Source organism: Vanellus vanellus, assembly GCF_965231255.1.
Source record: "Vanellus vanellus genome assembly, chromosome: 1".
NCBI lineage: Eukaryota > Metazoa > Chordata > Aves > Charadriiformes > Charadriidae > Vanellus > Vanellus vanellus.
The window spans coordinates 88,555,574-88,582,287 of NC_138905.1; the positions used below are offsets into that span (position 1 = coordinate 88,555,574).

The 26,714-nt window shown below is 54.5% G+C and overlaps 2 protein-coding genes across 4 annotated transcripts; both read left to right on the forward strand.

Moving 5' to 3' along the window:
* The first annotated feature begins 94 nt into the window (after positions 1 to 94).
* Positions 95 to 6,283, forward strand: NOP2 (NOP2 nucleolar protein). The gene is made up of 16 exons (XM_082497234.1): positions 95 to 256; positions 341 to 386; positions 464 to 549; positions 1,188 to 1,453; positions 1,748 to 1,791; positions 2,435 to 2,616; positions 3,401 to 3,600; positions 3,705 to 3,794; positions 3,874 to 3,961; positions 4,058 to 4,198; positions 4,389 to 4,528; positions 4,807 to 4,896; positions 5,179 to 5,301; positions 5,386 to 5,483; positions 5,581 to 5,711; positions 5,822 to 6,283. The coding sequence occupies exons 1-16, from the start codon at positions 151 to 153 to the stop codon at positions 6,073 to 6,075; spliced, it is 2,085 nt and encodes a 694-aa protein (XP_082353360.1). The 5' UTR covers positions 95 to 150; the 3' UTR covers positions 6,076 to 6,283.
* An 8,560-nt stretch (positions 6,284 to 14,843) lies between these two features.
* On the forward strand, positions 14,844 to 25,420 carry IFFO1 (intermediate filament family orphan 1; the record flags this gene model as incomplete). 3 transcript variants are annotated; one of them, XM_082483967.1, is made up of 9 exons in its annotated part: positions 14,844 to 15,571; positions 20,565 to 20,625; positions 20,714 to 20,809; positions 21,062 to 21,202; positions 22,104 to 22,288; positions 22,774 to 22,900; positions 23,626 to 23,715; positions 23,910 to 24,040; positions 24,674 to 25,420. In XM_082483967.1, the coding sequence occupies 9 exons, from the start codon at positions 14,844 to 14,846 to the stop codon at positions 24,774 to 24,776; spliced, it is 1,662 nt and encodes a 553-aa protein (XP_082340093.1). In that variant the 3' UTR covers positions 24,777 to 25,420. The 3 variants fall into 3 exon arrangements, with proteins under 3 accessions (XP_082340093.1, XP_082340092.1, XP_082340094.1); XM_082483966.1 differs by having other exon boundaries at positions 22,774 to 22,894; positions 23,623 to 23,715; XM_082483968.1 differs by having other exon boundaries at positions 22,128 to 22,288; positions 22,774 to 22,894; positions 23,623 to 23,715.
* Between the last annotated feature and the right edge of the window lie 1,294 nt (positions 25,421 to 26,714).

The window sequence follows — 26,714 nt, forward strand, 5'->3', positions numbered from 1 at the left end:
TCAGCGAGCATGAGCACCGGCAACAGCCAATGAGTGAGGGCGAGGGCGGAGCTGAGGCCGGGCGCATGCGCAGGGGCGGCGCGGGGCTGTGGCGCGGCCTGCACGTGTGGCGGCGGCGGGTCCGGTGCCGCCGGAGGCTGCGGCGGCGCCATGGGGCGGAAGCTGGACCCCACCAGGAAGGAGAAGCGCGGCCCCGGGCGCAAGGCCCGCAAGCAGCGGGGGGCCGAGGTGGAGCTGGCTCGCTTCCTGCCGCCAGGTAAGTACGGCGCGGCCCGGTGCCGCCTCGCGGCGCCCGGTGCCGCCAGTGCGGGTCACCTCACCGCCGCGTGTCTTTCCTTAGAGCCGGAGACCGGCAAGAAGAAGCTGTCCAGTCACGGGCGGAGGAGGTAAGGGCGGTCCGGTGGGGTGGGGAACGCGGGGGCGGCCGGGTCGGGGCTGACCGCCGCTTCTCCTCCCGATCTAGGGCTGCGAAGAGACGACTGGGAGCGGGCAGCGCCCCGGCGGGCAGGAGGCCGCTCGGCGGAGGCGGAGGAGGGCGGCAGCCGGCAGGTGAGTGCCCGGTGGGGCGGGGGGCCGGCAGCCCCCCTTGCCCTGCATTCCTCCCGGGGCGCCCCCCCGCCTCCGGCCTCTTTTTGTATGGTGTGGGACAGGTAGAATTTAATTATTTTAAACGAATTCTTCCTATTTTTGGTCCTTGCCGTGCCATAGGCGGTAGTGCTGCCTGAAGAACAAACCAGTAAAAGGTCTCTCTTCCATGTGTTAAAGGCAGTTCTGACTTACACTCTGTTCGCAGCGGGGTTATGGCAGGCAGGTTGGGCAGCTGAGGCTTTTAAGGTCGCTGCATTATGTCCTGCGTGGCCTAGGAAGCTGTCGCAGGAGGAAGAAGGAAGGATAGACAAAGATTTGAGAAGGAGCCTACTGTAACACGTCAGAAAAAAATACCGTAAGAATTTGGTAGCTGTTTTTTTCTTTGGTCATCCTAGTTAGAGCTCTTTAAAGTTTCATGGGGGGAGAGGTGAGAATATGCCCTCGTTTATGATTGAGAAAACTGATGGGGAGGGCAAGCAGTCCATTCGCTTTGACAGGCAGCTCAGGACTAGGGTGAAGGCCTCTTTTGTACATCAGCTTAAAAATACAGGGCAGCTGCTTTTGACAACGATGCCTAACTGCCTCTTCTGCCTCTGCAGTTAAAGAGCAGGTATCCTCGCAGGAGGAGAGACATGACATAAAGGCAGCAGGACAAACTCCTCATGGCCGGTCTGGCTTCAGTGATGGCAATTCAAAATGGCTGGCTCCGGCCAAAGCCAAGAAAATCGCATCTAAAGGAAACAACATGGAGTTATCCAGTGACGGTGAGATACAAGAGGACAGCTGGGAGATAGAAGAGGAGGATGATGGGAGCAGCGAGGAGATGGTGGATGATTATGGTGCCTCGTCGTCAGAGGAAGAAGAGGTAGGAGCTTTTTTTCCTTAGTTATGCAAGAAATATTTGATTTTGCTGGCTGAAAGGACCCATCAGGCCTGGGGAGAGAAAGGGTGACTTTACTGGGGAGTGGACGGTGAGGTGGCAGAGAGCTTTCCCCTTCTTCCCTTCACAAGAACAATTTAAAGTCTAGCAACTGATCACAGCATAACATTTGGTGGTTTTGATTGTTGTCCTTTTTAAACAGAGCGGACATTTTGTACATGGCAGGAAGTAAGGGGGTACCTAGGGATATTGTTTTATTAATGTTTTGTTTCTGTTTAGTTGCTGCCTATTGAAAAAGCTGCCCTGAAGCAGAAGTCTGACAGGTGAGGATTTGAGAACACCGCCGGTCCACAGAGTCTTTCCTGGTTAGATGAGGAGCTTGTGTTGTTTGTTTTTCTGTCCTCTCTGCCATATAATCATAGAATGGTTTAGGTTGGAAGGGACCTTGAAGATCATTTAGTTCCAACCCCCCTGCGATGGGCAGGGACACCTCCCACTAGACCAGGTTGCTCAAAGCTCCATCCAGCCTGGCCTTAAACACCTCCAGGGATGGGGCTTCCACAACTTCTCTGGGCAACCTGTTCCAGTGCCTTACCACTCTCAAAGTGAAAAAATTCTTCCTAATATCTGATCTAAATCTCCCTTCTTCTAGTTTAAAGCCATTCCCCCTCATCCTGTCACTACATGCCCTTGTAAAAAGGTCTTCCCCAGCTCTCCTGTAGTCCCCCTTTAAGTACTAGAAGGCCATAATAAGGTCTCCCTGGAGTCTTCTCTTCTCCAGGCTGAATAACTCCAACTCTCTCAGCCTGTCCTCACAGCAGAGGTGCTCCAGCCCTCTGATCATCTTTGTGGCCCTCCTCTGGATGTGCTCCAAGAAAAGTACCTGCTATCTAAGAAAAGGTAGTTGCGAAGTGCCTATGTGATGCTGTTCCTGTGTAAAACACCTGTCCTGTTCTTTGTCTTTAGGGGAGGCCTCAGTGAAGATGACAGTGAAGAGGAGGAGGAAGAGGAGGTGGCAGAGGAGGCAGTAGAGGAGGCAAGCGGGCAGAAAATGGGACAGAAGGAGGAAGAGAGCCCGGATCTACAGCTCAACCTGGATATAGACGAAGAATTTAAGCTGCCAACTAATGAACAGATTGAGAGAGAGGATATCCTTTTTATCTGTGACATGTATAAGCTATATGCATGCAGCAGCACGGGGCCTGGATACAACCGAAGAGCTTCATTTGGACTTTATCACGAGTGTTGCTTAGCAAGAGTATTTTGTGTGTGACAAGGTATTTTTAGATGAGCTGCCCTAATAGATGGTATACAATGCTGCACTTCTGTACAGTGCAGTCAGGAAATCTGTTACGCTCTGTATGGAGCTTGGAGCCTGCCCCAATTTCCTTTCTAGTTCTAAATGCATGTGGATATCTTATCACCTCGTTCATTTCTCTGTACCCTGATTTTCCTGGCAGGTGTTTGTCTAACCCATTCCTAGAGCCTCTGACAGCAATTCTGGCATCCAAAGTGCTTGCTCTTGGGCTTTGGTGATTTTAATTTCCTGCCCCCCAGTACAATTTAATCCTGCCTCTTCTTGTTCTTGTCTGTATCCCTTCGTTGCCTTTGGGGAAATTCTAGTTTCCTTTTTGCTACAGGTAACGTTTTCAGTATTAAAAGACTTTTTTTGTTGTCGTCTTTTTCCTATTTTTTTTTCTGTTTATCTAAAGTAACTAAACAAATTCTTTTAAATACCTTGTAGTTCCTGACCTTTTTCATCCGGTTCCATCCTTTGAATCCCCACTCTGCTGAGCTCCGATAAAAGTGTATTCCATCAAGACCTTTCTGGTATGGGTGCTGTCATGATGCAGGAGTCCTGCATGACCGGTTGTGTTTATAAAGAGCCTATGTGCGTGTTTCTTGGCTGTGATTCCTTAATGGTCTTTCTACCTGCTGAGCCACCTGACCTGCATATCATTCATCAGCGCATCAAGGGCAACATGGAGGTGCTGCAGGACTTTGCGGTGAAGCGGGAGGAAGGACGCACACGACAGGAGTACCTCATGTTGTTGCGCCGGGACATGGCTGCCTACTATTCTTACAGTGACTTCTTGCTCATGAAGCTCATGGACATCTTCCCACTCCCTGAGGTAGGATCCTGCCCTGCCCATATCTTTGCTGACTGATGAGGATTTGGCTGCCTCCCTAGGTATTTGTTTTTATCTCTCTATTCTCTGTCCCTTCTTTTATCCAGCTGATAAACTTCCTGGAAGCCAATGAGGTTCCTCGCCCTGTGACCATTCGCACCAATACACTCAAAACACGGAGACGGGACCTGGCGCAGGTGAGCAGGAATCTGTGGTTGTCTTCTGCGCTGCCTTTCACATGGGGCGGTGTCTCAGTCCCATCTCATTGTCTTGCAGGCTCTAATCAACCGTGGCGTGAATCTTGACCCCTTAGGGAAGTGGTCAAAAACGGGACTTGTTATTTATGACTCCTCTGTGCCCATTGGTGAGATCACCCTTCCTGTCACAGGACTGAGCTGACCCACTCTTAGCTCCCTCTCTTTCACGTGTCATCTTCTTTTGTTCTGCCTTCCCTGCCCAGGTGCCACCCCCGAGTATCTGGCTGGGCACTACATGCTGCAAGGAGCCTCCAGTCTCCTCCCTGTCATGGCTCTGGCTCCACAGGAGAACGAACGCATCTTGGATATGTGCTGTGCCCCAGGAGGCAAGACCAGCTACATAGGTACCACCCTGGAGCCTTGGGTGGGAGGCTTGGGAGGGATGCTCTGTGAAGTGATGAGTTTCCACTGGTCTATACAGAAAGGGGGAACAGAGGGGGACTGAACTCAAGGAAAGGAAGGGGGTGGCTGTCCCTGCGGGCAAAAGCGCAGGAGGTTTTCAGCCCCTTGCTGATGTGTTTTGCCCTCCGGCAGCTCAGCTTATGAAGAACACAGGTATGATCTTGGCCAATGACAGCAATGCCGAGCGGCTACGTAGCGTGGTAGGGAACTTGCATCGGCTGGGAGTCACCAATGCTGTAGTGAGTAACTGCGATGGACGCCAGTTCCCCAAGGTATGTTCCTGCCAGCTTTGGGGTGTCCTTACGATGTTTATCTAGAGCTGCTGTGCTGTCCCTTTAGCAAAGCTGTGTTCTCTAAAGCCATTTGTCACAGGAAGATGAGCAAAGCTGCTGGGGAGGTGTGTCTGTTACTTGATATGGACACAGGAGGGTGGGCAGGGAGGAGTGAGGGGTATTTCCTGCCTTCCCAGTCTTCTGGTTCCCCTTCTAGTCTTGGTCTTGTTCTAAGTCCCCACCTGTGAGTGTAATTCCAAATGCACATCTGCCTGTAGGTGCTTGGAGGTTTTGACCGTGTCTTGCTTGATGCTCCTTGTAGTGGAACAGGCGTCATTTCCAAGGATCCTGCTGTCAAAACCAACAAGGTGAGTGACCAGTGTGGACACAAAATGAGGACTCAAGTTATGAGTCATGAGAGAAAAGACTTCAAGGCAGCCTTCTTCTTGAGAGTCACCTGCAATAGGGATACTGATTTTTCCTATTCTGCATGTTGTACCAGAGCTAGTTTTTTTGAGGTTAGCTCTGCAGAAGACTCCAGAATCTTCTATACCATATGTGCTTTGCTCTCCTGTCATCCCTTCATGCACAATAGAGGCCTGGAGTGCTTCTCTTTTGCTCTGGTATCCTAACCTATCTTTCTCTTTCAGGATGAGAAAGACGTCCTGCGCTGTGCTCACCTGCAGAAGGAGCTGCTTCTTAGCGCTATAGATTCAGTCAATGCTGCCTCAGAGACAGGGGGCTACATTGTCTACTGTACTTGCTCCATCATGGTAAGTCCATTCCATGCTCTGCTGTGGTCTTCTCCTACTCAGGGGACTGCTGAGCTTTGGATCCTAATGGTTAGTCTCTGGCAGGTGGAGGAGAATGAGTGGGTTGTGGATTATGCCCTGAAGAAACGCAACGTTCGTTTGGTGGCCACAGGCCTGGACTTTGGCAAGGAAGGCTTCACCAGGTGTGTGTCAGGTCACAAGCTGCACAGGTGACTCTTCCTTTTTGGCCAGGTTTGAGCAGAGGTGTTCTATTGCTTCTCACCACATTTCTCCCTCCAGATTCAAGGACCGTCGCTTCCACCCCTCCCTCAAGTCTACACGGCGTTTCTATCCCCACACGCACAATATGGATGGGTTCTTCATTGCCAAGTTCAAGAAATTCTCTAATGCCATCCCCCAGACCCAGAAAGGTAACCTAGTACTGGAGCTCTGCTGAGCTGCCTGGTGCTGCTCTCACAGGCTGCTTCCCCCGCAGAAGCCAGGCGGGTTCTTCTTACACCACCTTTCTCTCTTGTTTCAGATGAAGAACCTGCTGTGGAAGCAACAACTCTGTCCACTGTCCCTGGTACCACCACGGAGCCTCAGCCAAAAAAGAAGAAACTTGAGGGATCAAAAGTTGACAAAGAGCAGAAGCCGCCACAGCCTGCTTTGAAGAAGAGCCGTTCATTGCAGGCGCAGAGGAGACCCTTGAAGGCTGGCCGGCCTTCTCCCAAAATGATGCGTTCTCAAGTCCCTACCAGGAAGAAGCATAGAGTGAAAACGAATGGACAGTAAGAGGAACTGCTTTTCCAGGTGTTCGTCCCCTCCTTGGAGGGGCAAAGGCTGGGGGCTGCTGCAGCTATGCACGTACCACCTTGTCATTCCTGCTCTGTGCAGATAATCTCTGCAGCACTGAGCACCTGGGACACCTATAGCCCTGTTTGCTCCTTTCCCTCTGCATCAAGGACTGATGCACTGACCCATTAAACGTTTTATACTCTTACTCAAGTCTTGTCCTTTTCCCTTGAACACGGAATACAGAATTCTGCAGTGTCCCCTTATGCCTCTGCAACAGAAAATCCCCTTCCATGCTCATCTGCTGCTGTGGCGTTTCTGGTGCCTGTTCTTACTGCCTGCAGCACGGATATTTGTGAAGAAGCAGTGGGAGCTGAAATCCTAGCTGCCTGGCTGACGGTTGTACTGTGTGGTGCCTGTCAGCAAAGTGTTTCGTCAGGGCAGGGCTGGAGCTCCGAGGCCAGTGGCCCTGCGCTGGTCCCTAGTTCCTTGTCACTGTGTGATTGTCCCTGTTTCACCCTTGTTCTTGGCCTCCCAGGCTGCTGCAGGGATTGGTGCTGGTCCTGGAGCTGTGCAGTCACGTTCTTTCTTTTTGCCTTTTTATCCACCTAGATGTGGCTGCTTCCCTTGAGACATAAGCAGTGGTCTGGGCTGTTTCTATTTAAACGTCAGCTCAGGTCCCTTTCCCTTGTCAGTGTGAGTTGATGTTCTCTTCTTTGGTTCTGCTTTCCAGTGAATAAATCTTTCTAGAGACAATTAATAAGCTTTCTACCAAGTGTGCGCTCCACCTTCTGTTGACCGCAGTGTGCATGGAGTTGGGTGTGTAACAGACCTGACGCATAACTCTTTGTTTCTGTAATTGTCTTGCTAGCTCAGCTCACACGAGGCTTTGCCTTGATTTGTTTTCCTTGCCAAGTTTTGGCTTCATGGGAGAACTTGATGTGCTGTTCTGGTGCTTGGTGTTAAGGACAGCTGAATGTAGTGGACTGTAGGATCCAGGGAATCCTTTCTGTCCTGCTCTGCTAATGTGAGGCTGCTGCTGAACCTGGTAACATGGGAAAGCAAGTGGCGAGGCCGAGTGTGAACTCCAGAAACTCCTACGGACACATGCACACGCACTATAGATGCAACTAGATGCAGACTGATCAGCAGAAACCAGAGAAAAGTGCTGTGGTGGGTGACCAGCAAAACTCAAAACAGCACTTGCAAAATGCGAACAGCAGAAAAGGCTTGATCTGTTCTTGCTCAGTGGTCCGTCAAACCTTGAGCGTGCTACTGGATTGTGTGCATGCACTTCCACGTATCTCTGGTAGCTGGTCCTCATGCTTGTGGTCTGTCTGGTATGTGGCTCAAGACCTCTTATCCTACTTCGGGGCTAGTCTTGCCTGCAGTTTGCTAGCGGATCACAAATGCGCATGCATGCAGAGGAAACGGCTAGGATTAGTTTTAATAAGAGGCCAGGACAGATGGCGGTAATCAGCTGCAAAGCTCAGCCAGACAAGCACACTGACCAGCGGCCAGTTTCTGTGTTACCGGCCCCTTTTATTTATTCCTCCTCTGCATTTTCCCATGCTTGTTTCTCCCTGATCTAGCTTGATATCTCCCTTTCCCCAGCTTCAATCCTTCCCGTAAACATCCCATAGTAAGTTTTGCTCTTGTAATCTTCCTTAAAACATTGCCTGATAAGCTTGACACAGCCCCACAATTCTTCTCAAACATCCCATAATAAATTTGATCTTTCCCATAAAGACCACCATAATTTTGCTTTCTTATCAGTTGTGAAGTTTCTGGCTGAAGCTCTTCAAGGTTGCACTCAAGTGGTTCCTGTCATGTTTCAATCTATCAGTGTTTTAGGAGTCCTGGTCTTCGTTAACAGCCTCTGTTATCTTCTGCTTTTTAGAGCTTACGTATTTGTGTGTTTAATTTATTATAACTCTGTTTTGGAGGGGGGTGACTTTGTCTTTTTTTCTGTTGAATAGCCATTAAACAAACACCCCTATACTTGAAAATTGCTTTTTCCCCACGCTTCCCAGTGAATTAGGGCAGGGAGGAGCCTCTGAATGCATCCATCTGACTCCAGGCTTGTGTGGTAAGACCTCTGGATTGCCTGACACACAGGACCCGAGAGAAGTTTTCCAGGGTCTTTCAGAAAATTTAAATAAATGCTAGGTGCTATTAGGAAAGGAATTATTAGACAGCAAAATGGAGACTATGATTACCTCCCTGCATAAAGTGATAGTGCATGCACTTCAATACTGTGTTTCTAGTGTCCTCCATCTGAATAAAGATTGTAAAACTGGGAAATATTCAGGGAGGGCAAATACATCCAAAGTTACGGAATGGTTTCTGTGAGAGGAACAGCTAGAGTCTAGGCCTCTTTAAGCTTGGACAAGAGACCATGGGGAAAGAAGCGATATAACGGTGTGTAAAATTGTTAGTGGCATGGAGAAGATGGATGGGGAACAACTGCTTGCTCTTTTCCAATAAACAGAAAAACCCCAAACCCTAGGACCCATCAAATGCACCAAAGGTGTAGGTGGCTGTGAAAGTCCTTTTAGCAGGGTACGGTGGGTGCTAGAAGCTTATGCAGGCTGAAAACCCAGCTAAAAACAAGGGATTTTTTTTTTTCTCTAAGGGCTGGTAAACACAACTGCCTGAGAAGACACATGAGCCACAAACTGTTCGAGGCTGGAAGAGCTCTGTGAGGAGGGATTGCTGCTCATTTGCCCTCGTCACAGACCCCTATGTCCCTATCCTGCGCTGGAAATTGATTCCTGGCTTGGATGGACCATCGGTCTGACCCAGCTTTGCATCCCTGGGAGGTGATCCCACTGCTGCCTCTGCCCCTTAGTAGCTCCTAAGGTGAGCCCTGAGCTCTGCATAGCACCTCCTTTCCCTCAGCTGGGTCCTCACTGTAACAAGGCGAGGTGTTGCTCATGGTGGTGCTTGTGCCAACACCAGCTTCCAGGTAGGCTGAGCCCTGCTGCTGCTCCAGCAGCCTTCTTTCTTTTCCAGTTCTAGCGGATTTCCTCAGGAGCGATGAAATGCAAGATTTAGGGTAAATCTCAAAACTGGAGGCATATGGTAATTTTCCAACTATAGGGTGACTTGTATCTGGAAGGGCTTCTGCCTCTGGCAAGCCGTGAGCCTGTCCTTTTGGGAGTGATGCTGACCTGTCCCACTTTGCTGCTGCCACCTATAGAGGTTCCCACGCTAGTGTATAGTCTCTGCTTGATGACCAGTTTGTCTTGATAACCCCAGCGGCGGAGATAGAAAGTCCTTGGTTGGGATCCCCGTGTAACAGTTTGGCTTGTAGTGGACCTCCAAATTATGTCAGTCCTCTCTAAAAGGTGGGAACAGATGCTGCTTTAACCGTGTCAATAAAACTTACCATGAGTCATTGCACTCGCTTTGCTTGTCTGCAAACCTTTCGTTGTAGCTGGGGAGAGACAGAGGAAACTTTCAGCTCTCTTTGGTAGTTTGCTCTTTATTTCAGCCATTGCAGTTACCACTGCTCAGAGGGATAATGTTGAGCATGACATTGAAATGCTGCCATCAAGCTTTGGAGGCAGTACTGGGGATGTGGCAGCTGGAGATGAAGGTTGGTGGCTTCCCTCTGCATTCTGGTATGAAGCTGCTGGTCACACTAGACTTAATATTTGCAGCTGCCGCCCTACTCTGTGAGTCTGTCGTTACCTGAAAGCTTGAGATTTTTGAAAAATCAGACTACTGGATCATCTTTCAGTACCTTCCTTTAATTTATTTGTATATCTGAAAGCTGCTGATAACATGGCTTATGAGAGCTGAGGCAGCGCAAAGCAAGAACTGAGGCAAAGCAAGGGTTGAGAGCAGATCTGAGGAGTAAAAATGCTGCCATAAATTAAAAGCTGGTTGAGAGAAATCAGCGTAATGTGTCATAGTATCTGTTCCACTGTGCTGTGCACAAATGTTTCTGGGGTGGCATTTAATGACTTGGAGGGGAAAAAAAAGGGGGGGGATAAGCAGTTCTGTAATAGAGTTGCCACACGCTGTGAAGTTATTTAGGCTAAACAAGGCCAGAAGCGTGCAAAGCAAACCTGGTTCATGGAAGAGGCGAAGCTCTGCGTTAATGGCCGCTAGCACGGTGGGGGCAATACCACGCGCGTTGTAAGATCTTGAATCTGGTGGGGATTCTTCAAACCCTTGTCCCCAGATGGAGGGGAATGAGTCTATCGGAGAAGCCTTATCAGGGCACAATTAAGCCAGCCAGCTGGCCGCTCCTGCTCACCCACCTCTGCAAAACCGGGAGTTGTGCTGCACTGCACTGCACTGCTGCACCCTCGGCGTGGCGGAGGAAGGAAACCGACGACTTCTGGGGACAATAGTGCATAATGGAAAAAGAGAAGAGACTCCAAGAGCAATGCGTGCTGGTCATTAATTCCAGTGATGTCATATGCTGTAATGTCTGCTCCGTGCTGGGTAGGTGGCTGGCGGTTGTGTTGTCTCATGTCAGGCTGTATCCAGAGGAAGGGACTGGAATCCTGCGCTGCACATTTGGGGGCCCTGGGTATAAAACTTGGATGCTCCAGCATGTGCTCTGCTGCTTATAGCTCCATAGATACATAACGCTTCTGTAGGGACTGAATCCACAAACGACCAAGTTCACATCAGTGGGTTTTGCGCCCCCAAGCTGTCCATCCCTGCTAGGGAAGATGTGGTGAGCCACCAAAGAAGACGTCTGCAAGTCCTGCCCGCCTGGTGGTGTTCCCCAAACCCATGGGGAATTGCTGAGAAGAGTTAAGGTCAGTCAGGTCTCTGGCTCTTGGCTGTAGGACCTAAAACTGCCTTCACATGCAAGACCAGGCTACAAAACTCCCTCCCAGAACGGTGTGTGTTTGTTTTTTTTTTAAAAAGAAAAACCATTCTCACCTTTGTTGTTAGAAAGGGACGTTTCTCTGTGTTGGTTAGTGTGATAATTGCCCAGCTTCTGTTGGCAGCTGCTCCTCTGTGCTCATTTTGTCCCCATTCGCACCCAAGTCCAGGCAGCTAACTCTGCGCTGCCAGCTTGGCTAGGCAGCAGGGTGTCCAAAAGTTGTGTGTTCACTGCAGCATCTGCCTCTGGCTGTGGATAGAAGCAATGTTTAGGGGTTGATTTTAGTAAAACATCCTGGAAGTTGGAAGGCTTGGGGAGTTTACACTGAAAGGTTCCAGCAGGGTGGTGCAAGGAAGAAGACAGCGCTGGGGTACTCAGAGGGAAGGAGAGCAGGGAGGCGGGGTACACACACACTAATGTGACCTATACCTTAAAAAAAAAAAAGAACCTTGAGGACAGATGGGGAGCTTATTTGAATAGGTTTTGCCTACGAAGTACCTTTGGAAGGAGGATGCTTTACCTAGCAAGAGGTCCTGTGATCTGGGAGAGCGGGAACATCTCAAACTGGCAATGGCTGTTAAAGCAAAGCAAATTCTAATGACAGGCAAGGCAAGGCACACAATTTTAATACGTGGTCAGCCACCTGGGGAATCTATTTTGATTTGCCTATGAAGGGTAATGGTAGAGGCTCAATCTCTTTTTACCATGCTGTCAGCAACTGGAGACACCGTCCCACACAAGTACCTGACTCGAGCTACAGAAATTTGTGCCGTGTGTTTAGCATGGGGTCAGAAAATGCGGTGCTTCTTTCTCGGCCTTAAAATCTGTGGAAGTGAAATAAATATCAGCATGCTTGTGCATAAGCATCTATTTTCACGTTGGCTGCAGGTACAATTTTAAGAGCACGTTTACAACTGACAGTGAGGAGCCTGAGCTGATAAACTCAGGACAAGAGCGGTCGGACGGTCTGGAGAAGTGCCAGGGGTTTTGCTGAACCAAGAAGGGAAGATGAGGAGGAGGAAGAGGAGCTGTTGTGCTGGAGTGAGGGTGAAGCCAAGGGCCTAGTGGAGGAGCATTGTGGTCCCCTGGGTAGCAGGATTGTCTCTGGGCTTCCTCAGAGATGTTGGCCCTTTGCCCCCACCGTCTTCTGGGTCAGGAGGAATCCTTTACCCCAGCAAGGATCTGGAGCAAGGGAAGCAAGGAAAAAAAAAGGAGGCTCCACACTGCCCTGCCTTCTCCAGGAGACAGCAGGGGTGTTGGTGGGAAGAGGCGCGGGAGGTCTGTATAGCACAGCCCCCTGCTGTAAGCAGGACTGTCCCGGCACTAGGTCACATTGCTGTGGCTTTGCGTAGCTGAGCCCTGGGAACCACCAAGGATGGAGATCCCGCCACCTGCCCCAGTGCCGTGCTGGCCTCCTGGTGAAAAAGCTTTTCCTGACGGATGACAATGCCTTCCTCCAGTGGCGTTTCATTAATCACCTCCACTTGCCAGGTCTCCCCCAGCAGGACAGAAGCAGGCCAAGCAGATCTTAGGAAAGCGCTCGTTCCGCGGTTTGCGGTGCGGCTCTTGCCCGCATTTCCCGCTGGCTGCACACAGCGGCGGACCACCCCACCGCCTGACCCCGCTCAGCTGGATGCAGGGGGGGTCATGAGAGGATTGCGAACAGGCTAGCAGGTACGGGGTGGGGGATACAATCAGGGGTATGGGAAGGGGGGAGGATGCCAGCAGAAAACATGGGTTGCCGTGCATGCAGGCAGGCTGCTGCAGCGTTTGTTGGGGGCGTGCATGAAGGGATGTGGCAGCAGGTTCAGCTGAGATCTCGGAGACAGCGATGGTTCCCAGGGCACGTGCTGGGAGGTCTCCAAGCAGGAGCTGCCACCACTGTTTCAAAACAAGCTTCTTGAGGGGGATCCCTCTTGTCCGTCTGGCGTACCCTTTTCCCTGCTTGTTTACTTGGTAGTATTGTTGCGGGGTGTGTGGCTCCCTACCAGCTGCGCCTGCTGTTGCAGGCGAGGGTTTTTGGAAGACAGGGATCTCCTGCGCACCTGAGGAAAGCCTTCCAGCCTTCCCCTCCCTTGACAAAAGCACTGCTTGTCATGGCTCAGCCTCTCTGGTCAGAGGCAGAGCAAGGGAACAGCTGCTTAAGAAGAGGGAAAACGTTAAAAAGGAGGTGACAGAAGGACAAGGAAAGCTCACTTAATTTCTCACTCTAAGGCCGTATGGGAGGGACTGAAATCCAGCTATGACTTCTAGCAGTTTTGGGTGTGCTAGGGAGGATGCAGCCAGGTTGCTGATGGGAAAGGAGGTGTTATAAATGCAAATAGGGGCTGCTGTGGGGAGCCCAGAGTCATGGGCAGGACAGGGGATACAGGCAGGTCACAGGAAAAAAAATGCTGCATGCAGCGAGGCAACAGAGGGGAACAAATTTGATTAGGTCTGCTCCCAGGCAAAGAAGGCAGAAGAGTAAGAGGATGGAGGAGCCCTGTAGGTCTGGAGGAGAAGCAGCAGGGAAAAAGCAATAGTCAGACTCCCAGCCAAGACTAGCGAAGCTGGCCGTCCTCAGCAGGTCCAGGAACTCTTTGGAAGTGTGGACTGAGCCATACTCCAGATCCCAAGGGAAGGGCTGCACACCACCCAACTGGAGCCTGCCCACCTCCCGCCACAGACAGAGTTCAATACAGTGCAGTGATGGACGTCTCCTTTAATTCAAACCCATTGCACACTCATCCCTTGCTAATGGCTCAGCTGAGATCTTGGAGGCAGGTTCGTGCGCGTCCCATGCTCAGCTGTGGAAGTCCTGGGGGGGTCGGGCCACGAGCGCACAGACAGCAAGGTGGCACAGGTGCCCACATCCATAAACGTTTATGTATTGATCAGTTTGTGCGCAGTCACCTCCCACCAGGTAACAGGGGTAAGGCACCACGCCAGCGTTTTTGGCAGCATTACCCTGGGGTTGAGGTCAGGGGGAGACTGTAGGAAACGAGCTAAGGAAGGCTAAAGCTGGGGGGCAGGAAACAAGGCCCTAGGCTGCTTTGTAAAGACGACAAAGGAGAAAGCCTTTGCCAGCCCAGCAATGACATTTGAGAGGACGAGTGCCTCCGCACCACCTCCTCTGCCCTCTGCCTCGCCATTGTCTGGCAGCAGCTCCCGCGGGCGGGCTGCTGATGGAGCAGGGGCAGGGGCAGCGGCAGGGCTGCCGTCGGAGAGGCGCCCCAAGTGAGGGTAACGGCGGGGGGTTTTGGGGGTGCCGAGAGGAAGTTACGCCATTTTTAAAGGTGGCAGCACCCGGGAAAGCATTAAAGGAAAAAAAATAAAAATAATAATAAATAAAAAAAAAAAAGCAAGTACAGGCATACTGGGGAATCGGTGTCCGGCGGGACTTCAGCGTGCGATGCGGGAGAAGGGTCCCCTCACCGGGGGGGGCTGCCAGCACGGCGGCCGGACCCTGCGGCCACAGTCCGTCCCCCGCCCCATGCCCCATCCCTTTGCCCTGGGGAGCCCCGAAACCCACCGGAGCGGAGAGCAGTGAAACCGAGCCGCCGCCCCCTCACCCCCACACCCCCACACACACCCCCCCCCACACACACTTCCCCCCTCCCGGAGCGAGGGGCGGGGGCACGGGAGAGGAAAGGGAGGTTTCCTCCTTGTCCCCTCCTCGTCCCCTCCTCTGCTCGGGGCCGGCCGGCGGGGCGGGGGGAGCGCTTCTCCGTCCCCGCCGCATCCCCGCCGCAGCGGAAGCCGCACCCCCCCATTCCCCCCCCCCTCCCCCCCCCCGCCACCGGGGCCGGCCGGGCGCAGCCCCCCCCACACCCACACCCCCGCCGGGCCCCTGATTGGCGCCGGCGGCCTGTGCTCCCCCCCGCGCCCCGCTCCCCGTCCCACCACCACCACCACCACCACCACCACCGCCGCCGCCATGAACCCGCTCTTCGGCCCCAACCTCTTCCTCCTGCCGCAGGAGCAGCAGGGGCTGCCGGGCCCCGAACTGCCGCCGCCCGCCCCGCGGCCCACCGAGCCCCTCGGGGGGGAACTGGCCGCCCCGTCGCCGCCACCACCGCCGCCCGCCGGCCCCTTCCCCGCGCCGCCCGCCGCCATGGCCCTCCGCAACGACCTGGGCTCCAACATCAGCGTCCTGAAGACGTTGAACCTGCGGTTCCGCTGCTTCCTGGCCAAGGTGCACGAGCTGGAGCGGCGCAACCGGCAGCTGGAGAAGCAGTTGCAGCAGGCGCTGGAGGAAGGCGGCGGCGGGGGGGGAGGCCGGGGCCGCGGACCCCCGCGCCGCGACCAGGCGGTGCAGACCGGCTTCGTCGGCCCCATCCGCACTTTAGGGCTGGGGTTGGGGTTGGGGTTAGGGTTAACGCCGGCCCGGGCGCTGGGTTCCCCCGGCTGCCGGCCCGGAGGACCCTCCCAGCCGCCGCCTGCCTTCCCGGCCGCCTCCCGCTTCATGCCCGGTACCATCTGGTCCTTCTCGCAAGCCCGGCGGTTGGGCCCGGGGCCGGAGACCACCCTGGTGCAAGGACCGGGGGTCTCCTGGGTCCACCCGGACGGGGTGGGCGTCCAGATCGACACCATCACCCCGGAGATCCGGGCCCTCTACAACGTGCTGGCCAAGGTGAAGAGGGAGCGGGACGAGTACAAGCGCAGGTGAGAAGGGGCCGGCGGGAGGGAGGGTTCCCCCCCACCACCACCCCGGGGGACCACAGCCATCGCCGGGGTGGCTGCAGGGCTCTACCCAGCGATACTGGGGGGGAACAGGCAGCCCTGGCCTCCCTGGCAGCGCCGGGTCCGGGCAGCGTGGGGTGAGGTTGTAAGGCAGAAACATAGACCCCTGAAAGCATTCATCTGCGCCTGAGTCTCCTCACTCGCCTGCCGCTGCTTGAACTCTCTCTCGGGATGCTTGCCGCGCCTTTTTCCATCTTACCAACCCGCCGTTAGAGGCGAGGAATGCATTTTCCAAGCAGGGAAGGAATAACATGACTCCAGGAGCTGGCGTCTTAAAGGGGAGGGGATCTGGAAACACTCAGGGAAGGAGGAGCAGCTGGAAAGTAGGTGAGGAAGGTGAACGTGCGGCAGTGAGCGGGTTTGGGTTGGAAAAGGCAGCTGGGAGGAGGACTCTCTGGGTATGTAGGAAGGTGCCGAGAACCTCCTCAGCAGGGCAGTTGGCTCCCCCTGAGCCCTTTCCCTCCCCAGCGCTCTCCCAGCCAGCGCCTCAGCAGCAGCGAGCTGTGCGGGAGCACCCCACTCCTCGGGGGCTTTCCTCCTGACCCAAAATAGCTGCGGCTTGGCACGTGCCTCGGCGAAGGGCAAAGCAGAATGCAAAGCTAATCTCTTGGCCGGTTCTTCTTTCCCTTTCGTGTGGGGTGGCCGCCACTCTCGCCCCGCGCCGGCAGCACTTTTGTTTCAGGCCAGTTTCTGAGGCTGCTCCCAGATCCGCACGTAGGATGAGATCAGGCAGCGGGCTGGCGTCACTGGGTCAGGGCGCGGGGCAGACTGCGACCATCGCTGGCGACCGACACCACCCGAGTGACTGATTGTTCTTTTGCAGAAGAAAAGTTACTTTACGATGCTTTTCAAAGCACTTTAGAAAGTAAATAATTGCGTACCCAAAGGAGTGAAACGGGGTGTGCTGCCCACGGGAGCAGCTGTGGGCTCCAAGATCAAGGCTGGGGATCCAAGATGACACCTTATGTTTTTGGCTTTATAAGGCTTTGGCTGAGCAGATCTGCCTGTTGGATGCTCTGAAGGCACCGAGACGGACATGTGGGAAGAGAGAGTCGGCATCTCTTCTTTCCCAACGATTGCCGCCTTTATTGTTAAGCTAGGGGTCGGGCTCCTCCAGGGCCGGGCAGCTCTCCTTGCCTTGCATTTTCAGATCAGATACCGGGGAGCTGGAGCTGCCTTTTCGGCCCACAGGGCTTGAGCCTCACCTGCTTGAAGACGGTCAGCCAGAGGGGACCAAGTTGGGTTTGTCAGTGCTGCTGAAACTTTGGGAGAAAGGGTTGTCCCACTCTGGCAAGTGGGCTTTGGGAAAGGGTGGGGCTTGGGGGAAGCGGGGACGCTGGGGACAGGCAGGGGGGCACCACGGACTGCTGCTGGCCAATGTTGTTGTTGGGATCTATTTTTGGATGGTGTTACCAGGAGCTTGGGGAAAGCAGACCCCACCCCCAGACCCTTTCCAGCACTGGGAACTTTCTGACGGGTGCAGCCAGGTCCCAAACAGGGGAATGGGACAGGAGGATCCCGTTTCCACACCCTTCCCCATGCTGAGGGCTGACACCAGCATCCCCCGGGGAGCAGATACCTCCCTGCCATGACGGGCTCTGATCTGCTGTGAGGACAGTGTGGGCCACGTCATCCCTTTGCCACCTGCCTGGGGGCAGAGGGAAGAGACCGTGTTACGCAGGAGTTCCCAGTTCTCCGACCCATGGCCTGGGTGCTCGAGCCTGCGCTTTCTTCAGGGCATTGTTGCCACCATGCACCCCATGGCACTCGCAGCAGCGCAGCAGGAGGAGCTTCTCTCTCTGGATATTCAGGGCCTGAAATTCAAGTTTGGGATCTAGGAGGGGCACGGGGGCAATAGGGAGGGACAAGAAGACATGCAGCAGCAGGAGAGAGGCTTGCAGGAGCTGTACTTGGGAGGAGCACAGTGAGGCTAGGTGGGCTGGAGAGGGGCAAAGGGTGCCTGCAGGTGTCATATGGGCTCGCCAAGTGCTGGGGTTCTGAGAGTATCATCGTGTTTGTGCTGTCTGCTACGTCTGTATTCCCAAGTTTTTATCTTGGATGCTGCAAAGACACACTGGAGGTGTGGGGTGACTAGTGTTATGGCGCAGCGTGTTGGAGTCACAGAATGGTTTGGGCTGGAAGGGACCTTTAAGGATCATGTAGTCCAACCCCTTCCCATGGGGTTTCACTAGATGAGGTTGCTCAAAGCCCTGACCTTGAACACTTCCAGTGATGGGGCGTCCACACCTTCTCTGGGCAACCTGGGTGGTATCTCACCACCCTCATCATAAAAAAAATTCTTCCTTATGTCCAATCTAAATCTACCTTCTTTCAGTTTAAAAGTGTTGCCCCTTCTCCTGTCACTACAGGCCCTGGTAAAAAGTCTCCGTCTTTTTTTCTAAGCCTCCTTTATATATTGAAAGGCCACAAGAAGGTCTTTTGTTGTCGCAATTGCCCTCCAAGGACCTGCACCACGTTGCAGGGCATTCGCCATCAAGGTGAAGCTCAAACATAGTTCAAACGTGGCAAGAGAGGCTCAAGCCCTGAGCAGCCCAAAGGGGTGTTCCCACAGCATGGGCGTGCACCAACCGTGCAGTATAGGGTAAGACACCCCAGTGCCTTTTGCAGTGAACAGGACTTTTAAAGATGTTTGAGGGGGGGGTGGTGTTGTTTATTTTGCTAAGTGAACTTCTTGAGGGGACACACTGGGGGGTGGGGTGAGGAAGGGGGGCTGTAGGGACAGCACAGCATCTTGTCACGTCCCCAGCTCTGGGAGGGCTGGCCTGTAGCCAGCCAGGAGGTGGCCAGGTCTGGCTGTTGCTGGGACCCTCCTGGCCTCGCTCTCTTTCCTTCTCCTGCATTTCAGCCTTTTGGGCAGGCTGCTGCCTTGTGGCAGTGTGGGAAGAAAGCGCTTCTCCCTGTGGGGTTGTGTGGGGCAGCCTTGCTCCCAGCCAGCAGCGACCTGGCAGGGGCGGCCAGCCACGCTGGGCTTGCGGGGTGCAGTGCTGCGGGCTCAGTGCTGCGGGCGGGTTGTTATTATTAGGAGTGGTGCATTGCAGGAGGGAGCCAGAGAAAAGGAGCCAGGCAGGAGGCGAGCGGGAGAGAGGTTCGGAACGGATGCGCGTGCAGATGCATGGCTTGCAGGAGCGAACTGCTGTTGCCTCCTGCCTTTAAGTCGGTGTTTGTCTCATCTGTCCTCGTCTTCCATAGTATTGGCATGAAACAGATTCTTCCAAGGATTTGCAGCTATGCTTTACTTCCCCAGTAAGTCCGGGCCGTATAGAGACCCGGAGGGAGGTGGGGACCGAAAAAGAGAAGACATACCACACCGAGAAAGATGCTGAAAATTTTTTCTTGCTGTGGAAGGCGTTTTTCTCCCCGGGGAGGGAGGCCTTGTTTGAACAGTTCCCATATAAGGGCAATTCTACCTTTTAACTTTCTCCTTCCCTCTCTCTTCATCTCCCTCTTCCCTCAAAGGGATGGGAACCCTCTTTGACTCCCCTTCTGTAGTTGCGGGATGGAGCCAACACCAACACGAGGACTGCATGTTTTCTCCTTGTTTTGAGTAAGGAGCAGTCTTGCCAGCCTTAACAGCCTAGAAATTCATGACTCTCCCACGTCATCAGATTGTCTTGATACCCTGTGATAATAAATGTGAGGGCTTTTCGTGGACTTTCTAGTCTCCTAGATATTGGGATTTATTTTTCAAACTTGGTGTGAGTAAGCAAGAGGAGAGATTTTTCACGTCCTCGTGCCGGGTCACAGTGCCTGTGTTGGTGCTTGCAAGCATTAAATAGAAACTGGAGATCACGGCACCAGGCAGGGCCCAGCTCTGGTTGCTTTCCCAGAGAAATCCCGCTTTCTCAGAGAAATTTTGTTCTCCCAGAAGAGCCAGGAGTCGGGTAGGAATGCAGCAGCCCTGCCCTGCACCGCGCCGTGGTACGTGTCAACCCATCTGCAATGTGGGATAGTCACTTAGCAAAGAGCAGTACAGCCCAGTGGCCTCCCAGCAGACCGTGGACTGGGCCAACACCGCAGTGTGGCCCAAGATGATGATCTCATGGCAGTGAAATATAATATAATAATTGCTAGGCGACGTGTCTGTGTATAGCAGTGCCGGGCACCTTGCAGCTCAGCCTTTTGCAAAACTGCAGAGCTGAATACAGTACCCACCGTCCAACCGGGCATAAATCATGACAATCCATCCCACTTTCTGGCAGGACAAAACAATTTTTTTTAATCCGACCTGTTATGCAGTAGTATGGGCAAGGAGACTTCTGCCTCTGCCCGGGTAGTGTGGCCTGGCACAGGGCAGCCCTCTGCATTGGTACAGGCAGAAGAGCAGCCCTTCATGCTGATGCACATCATGGTCACATGTGCCCTAACGTGGTCGGTGTATAGCATGGTTATGATGCAGATGGGGCCGACTCTGCAACGTCTGCAAGCCTGTTATGGAGCATTGGAGCTTCACACCAGGACAGAGCTGAACCTAATGTGACCCAAAGGCCAAGAGGCTTGGGGTTGGATGGAGAGGTGGTTGGGCTGTGTCGGGCCTGTGGATCAGCCCCGGCATGGCAGGGCATGCAGCGCATCTGCTGTGTGGAGACTGTCATTGGTGTCCCCAGCTCCCCCTATCGCGGAGCAGGCAGCTGTCAGCCAGCCCATGGCGAGGGCAGTGGGGATCGTGGTGGGGCAGTTCGTGGCTTGGTGGAGGGACCTGACAAACGTTTGGCAGCTGCTGTCCTCTGGAAACAAGGGGTGATGCATTCCAGGGCACGTTCTCCTTCCCGCCCCGGTGCCGTCATCACCCCCTCTCGGATAGCTTTGGGGTGAGCAGCTGCCGCTCCCTCTTCTCCGGCAGCCGGCGAGGCGAGGTGAGGCTGGTGGGATCTGACCAGCGCATTTGTCTCCCTAGATGGGAAGAGGAGTACACGGTGCGTGTCCAGCTTCAGGACCGAGTGACTGAGCTGCAGGAGGTGAGCATCGCTGTCCCCCCTGCCTTCCTCTGCACCCCATCTGCCCTGTGCTGATGCTGATTTGCCTATCTTCCTCTGCCCGGGGCAGGAAGCCCAGGAGGCTGAAGCCTGCCAGGAGGAGCTGGCCATGAAGGTGGAGCAGCTCAAGGCAGAGCTTGTCGTCTTCAAGGGACTGATGAGCAATGTGAGTTCCTAACCCCTCTCCGACCCAGTGGCAGTGTCCTACCTGAGCGGTGGGGCTGCACAGAAAAGCAGTTGCTTGGTGGGGCATGTCCAGCACAGAGGTGGTCTGGCAGGGTTGGTCCAGGGTGCAGTGAGCAAAGTGGGGATGCAGATGGAAGTTGTGCAGCACAGGGGAGAATGTGGGGGCTCTGATTGCTGTTTGTCTTGCCTAATCCTCCTCCTTTGTCCCCTTCCTGCGGTGCCATGGGTTCAGAACATCACAGAGCTGGACACCAAGATCCAGGAGAAGGCCATGAAGGTGGACATGGACATCTGCCGACGTATCGACATCACTGCCAAGCTGTGCGACGTGGCACAGCAGCGGAACTGCGAGGACATGATCAAGATGTTTCAGGTGAGAAGCGCTTGCTGCTGCCCCAGGCTCAGCCACTGGCTCTGGGGAGGAGAGTTCCTGAAGGAAGTAGAAGAGATAACACCAGCCCCCTGCTAGGGGAGACACTTGGTCACCCTCACCCTTGCTCCTTGCGGTCCCTTGCTCTCTGTCTCTCTCGAGAGGACCTGGCAAGAGGGCATGGAGAGGAGGTGGAAAGCTCCAGATGTTGCTTTGGGTATCGAGAGCCTCCTCAACCTCTCGCTGACCTGTTGTGTTGGGCCCGGGGACCCCACAGTGGTAGGGGAGCAGCTGCAGGAGGGAGACAAGTTGCTTGAGTGTCTGTCTCTAACTCCATCTCTCTCCTTCCCCTTCCCCTCTCCGTCATCTTCTCTCTGTCTCTCTTCTCTGTCTCTGTCTCTCTTCTCTTTCTGGATGTTGCTGCCTTTCTGTCTCGCTCTCTTTGTCCCCACAGAAGCAACTGGTTAGTTCCATTCAGTTGAGAAAGTGTACACATTTTAAACTTTCTATAAATAAGGTCGGACTGTAAATATTGACATATTTCACCTTTTTCAGACTCTGTCTCTTTTTTCCCGTTTCTGTTGCTGTGTTTCCCTGTCCCTGGACTGGGGTGGTGGGCGATTTGAGTTTTTCTGCAGTAAAACCATTGTTTTTTCTCATCAGATTCACAGATTCCATCTTTAGTTGCTTAGTTTTAATTTTAGAAAATGCTAAAACCATGTTTTATCCATTGCACCATCTTTAACCTGATCATAATGAGCCCATCTCTCTCTCTTTCTCTCTCGCTTTTCTTCCTTCCTTTCTTTCTCTCTGTCCCCGCCTTTCTCTCCCTCCACCGTTCCTTTCCCCTCCATCTCCTCCCAACTACCTGCTCCCAACTTCGGACCCGGCCTCGTTTCTGTAGTCTCTGCACTTGTCTCCCGTTAAGGTCCCAGCCTCGGTGGGGCGGAAGCGGGAGCGGAAGCAGGTCAGTGACGAAGACACCTCGCTGTCAGAGAGCGATGCCTCCCGAAAACCTGAAGAGGAAGAGGAGGACGAGACCACGGCCATGAGTATCAATGAGGAAATGCAGAGGATGCTGAACCAGCTGTGAGTGCGGCTGCTCCACACCTCTGCCGCTGGCGTCGAGCAAGGCTCCGGCACCGGGCTCCCTGCCAGTGCCCGGGATGGGGTGGGCAGGAGTGGGCTATGGTTCCCCTTCCCTGGGGAGGGCAAGATGGGAGCTGCTGCCACAGGGTGCTTACACCCTGCGCTCTGCGGCGTGGTGGCACTGCCCTCCCAGGAGACCTGAGCCCGTGCCGTGGGTGGGAGCTGGTCCGCCTCCCCTCTTCTCACCCCTCTTCCTGCTTTTTGGGAGCCACTGTCTGAATTTGCTGGGGCTCCAGACTGTAAAGCCAGCCCCTTCCCCACCAGGTGTTGGGTTTGGGCACACCTGAGCTCACCCTGGCCAGACCTCCAAAAGCTGCAGCCCTGCTACAAGCAGGGCAAAGCTTCTGGCACTGGCACAGCCCCCTGCCTGCCCTGCCTGCCGGGTTTTCCTGCTGGGTGCTGATGTGCTGTTCCTTTGCCCCCAGGAGGGAATATGACTTTGAGGATGACTGTGACAGCCTCACATGGGAGGAGACAGAAGAAACGCTGCTCCTCTGGGAGGACTTCTCCGGATACGCCATTGCAGCTGCAGAGGCGCAGGGGGAGGTAAAGGTGGTGTCTAGTCCCCTTGGGGGATCCAGCCCTGGGTTGGGACGCTCTGTCCTGCCTGAGCCTTGGGAAGATGCTTCCTCAAAGACCAGACTTCAACCCTTCCATCCCTTGCAGGCCCATACAATGTTTCCCTCCAGCCACCTCTATGTAAATATGTTACTGCATCCTTGCAAAGGTCTCCTTGTTAGACAGACCAAAGTCCTCTAGCCTGAAAGGCATGACGAGGGCACAGCATGGGGACACGCATGGGGAGAGGCCCCTTTTCCAGCTGCAGCCCTGCCAGAAGAGAAGACCTCTTCTGGTTGGGCTGGGCTCTGGTGGTCCCTTGCTTGGGCTCTCCCGCCCACCTTGCCCACTGTGCAGCCGCACTACCCAAACAGAGGCCTCACTGTCTGCCAAAGCCCCTGCCATCCTGCCTCTCCGTCCTCAGCAGTCTCCTGGGGACATGTTGCACTCGGGAACAGTCTGCGCTCTCTAAAGTTTCTGTGCATTGCTGGGCTTGTTCTGGGCTGATGTCCTCACTGCCCAGTGGGGCAAGTCCTGGGTCTCTCTACCTTGTGTTGGAAGGACTGACTTGTGCTTTATTTTTCGCTCCCACTGCTTGCGTTTCTTCCTCTTTTCGCAGTGCTGTCAGTTCTTTCTCTGATTTCTCTCTCTTGCCTTTTGTTCCCCATGTTGGACACCTCCCTGCTTCTAAACGTGCTGTCTGCTCTCCCCAACAGCAGGATGACAGCCTGGAGAAGGTGATTAAGGACACGGAGTCGTTGTTCAAGAGCCGTGAGAAGGAGTACCAGGAAACCATCGACCAAATAGAGGTGGGAGGAGGAGGAAGTGGGGAGTTCACGGGACAGAAGGGGGTGAAATGGGGGAGTGGGTCCCTGAGGGAGGGAGACACCATGCTGGAGCAGGTAGTTGGTAATGGGGCGCAGCAGCCTCAGGTCTGGCCATGTCCCCTGCCTTGCACCGCACCGTCCCCCAGGCTCATCTCTGCACTGTTTTCCTTGTGCAGCTGGAGCTGGCCACAGCCAAGAATGACATGAACCGGCACCTGCACGAGTACATGGAAATGTGCAGCATGAAGCGAGGCTTGGATGTGCAGATGGAGACTTGCCGGCGGCTCATCACTCAGTCTGGGGACAGGTGAGCTTGAGCGGGAGGGCCAGGGTACCTGTGCTGTGGGCAAGGACTGGAGCTAGGGTGGTGGTGAGTGGGAGCTGAAGCATGGGGGACTACTTCTGCTCTGCCCTGGTGTGGCATGGAGAGAGGGTAGTTCACAGAGGTTGTTGGAAATCCTGGTGACCAGCCTCCACACAGGTTGTGGTGCCACCTCTGCAAAAGGTGGACTGGCTGCAGGAGTCATTTTTGACAGGTGAAGCTGGACACCCCTGACTGAGAGAGGAGCTGCCGTTGTGCAGGGACATCGTATAGGTCCCCACAGGCGTGTGGAGCCAGGGTGGCTCCAGGCTGGGGACCTCTGTGGTGGGCTTTCAGTGACCCTTAGTCTCACATGCCTGGGCAGGGTCTTGCTTTGGGCAGGTTCCTCCAGCATCTCCCCCAGCCCTGCTTCATGCTCTGGACCTCTTGGCTGGTGTCCTCTGGGACGCCATTCCCAGGACCCAAGGATTCCTGTGGAGCCATGCGTGCCCCTGGAGAGCAAGAAAGGCACTTCACCTTCTCTCCTCCTTGCTCTAGTGCCCTCTGCCTGCACCAAACTGGGTTCTTTCCCTCTTCCTCGATGGTGTTGTGACCGCTGCCCTTTACTCTATTCCACAGAAAGTCTCCTGCCTTCACCCCGGCCTCCAACAGCGAGTCAGCCCCGAATGAGGAGAGCGAGGAGTCCGACCGCGACCCCCCCAGCGATGCTTCCATCAGATAATGAGGGGAGGTCCCCCTCCCCCAGACCCCCTTCCTGGCATGGGGGTGCCTGAGCCCCTACTGGGAGAGACTGTGAGGGATGTGGAGCCGCTGGTAAACGTCTGTTGCCCAGGCTCGCTCACTCCGATTTTGGGGTGCTTGGCAGATCCCGCACCCCTACCACCACTGGATATCTTGCAAATGGGAATAGCTAGATAGACCCGAGGGCCCTCGCCTGGGCCACTCAGCCTCCAGCCCTTTCTCTATTCCCTTCCCCTGCTTTGGTTAAACTGTGGTTGGGGCAGAGAGGCTCCAAACCTGCCACAGTGGCGTTCTCCAGGACCTGTGCTGGGGCTCCCCCAGAACCACCTTCTCTGTCCTCCATCCTGGTACGCTTGACCTGCCCCCTGCCTTCCATGCGCCACACAGAGCCAAACAAGAGCCGTACCTCCCTGCAAACTGGACCTGACACTGGTGCCAACTGGACCGAGCCCGGGGCTTTCTCTCTGTCCTTGTTTCTGGTTGGGCGCCCGGCTGGTCCCTGGGCCGGGCACCCTAAGTCCCCCCGCCTCCTCCAGGGCAGGGGCCGAGTCCCGCTTACAGTGCACTTTGCTTTGCCGCGCGTTGGCGGCGCGCTCACGTCTGTGTTATGGGGGCAAGGGGTCATTAAATGGGACAGTTCCTTTTCTACAGCTTTACTGGGTGTGGGCTCTCCCTCTGCTGCTGTGGGCACCGCGTGGCTTGAGGCGGGGGGCAGCCTCTGGCAGATCCCAAGCCCACCGCCACTGAGGGGCCTCCTGTGGGACACTCCTGTCCCTTGGATGTGCCAGATGGGGTTGGCAGATGGGATGGTGGAGAGATCTCTGTTCTGGGAGCCACTGGCCCTCAACTGGCCGTGTGTAGCACTGGTGCTGTGTGGTCTGCTTTGTTCTTAACCTTGGAGCATCATCAATGCTGAGGCTGAGATATTGGAAAGGTCTCGGATCCTGTGGGGAAAATGAAGCCAAACATGGCTTGCACCTTGTGGACCTTCCTCTCCCAGAGCCTGGCCTCTGGCTCGTCAGCTTTTTACCAAGGCACCCCAGAACATCTTCTCGCCTGCCCCCAGTCCAACCCTGGTGTAACTGCAGTGGGGGTTCCCTTGTCCCACCATCTCTTGTAGCATACCCCTGGAAAAGAGTAGATTTAGATTAGATATTAGGAAGAAAATTTTCACTATGAGGGTGGTGAGACACTGGAACAGGTTGCCCAGAGAAGCTGTGGAAGCCCCATCCCTGGAGGTGTTCAAGGCCAGGCTGGATGGGGCTTTGAGCAACCTGGTCTAGTGGGAGGTGTCCCTGCCTACGGCAGGGGGTTGGAACTAGATGATCTTCAATGTCCCTTCCAACCTAAACCATTCTATGGTTTTATGATTTGCCTGGGTGGCCGCAGCAGATGCTCCTCCAGTGACGGGAGGGTGGCAGGAGGGGGTGAGCAGCTGCTGAGAGGCAGCGTTTTGCAGGGCTGACCCCTGAGCAGCGGACCCAAGCTGCACAGCTGAAGCAGGTGAAGCTTCAGAGAAAAACACGGCTCACAAAAGTTCCTGAAGAAGGGAGGAGAAAGTAGATGGCGGTAGAGTTTTTGCATCCTCTCTAAGGTTAGGTAAGATAAATAAAATGGGGGCTGGGAGTTTCTCTCCCTAGGTTTGGCCTGGGTGGCTAACACTGCCATGCACTTGAGTGGCGAGCGCCATCACGTCTATGCACTGCAGAGCAGAGGGTTGGCATCTGAGCAGGGTGAAGTCCTCTGCCCGCAAGATGTGTCAAGGCACGTGTTGGGGTTTCAGCATGGGCTAAGCTGGGGGTGGGGAGGTGAGGCCCTGCAAATGGCAGCTGAGCCCCTCACCCCTGCCCCAGGCACAGCCAGGGCATTCCTGCTGGTGCGGGGAGATGGCAGTTCGTCAGCCAATGGTCTGCTGTGG

Excerpts from the sequence above, each read along its gene's own strand:
- NOP2 (XM_082497234.1), top strand. The coding sequence starts at position 151 with ATGGGGCGGAAGCTGGACCCCACCAGGAAGGAGAAGCGCGGCCCCGGG. Across the intron at positions 2,617-3,400 it reads TGAACAGATTGAGAGAGAGG|CTGCTGAGCCACCTGACCTG; the intron begins ATATCCTTTTTA and ends TGGTCTTTCTAC. Across the intron at positions 4,199-4,388 it reads AGGCAAGACCAGCTACATAG|CTCAGCTTATGAAGAACACA; the intron begins GTACCACCCTGG and ends GCCCTCCGGCAG.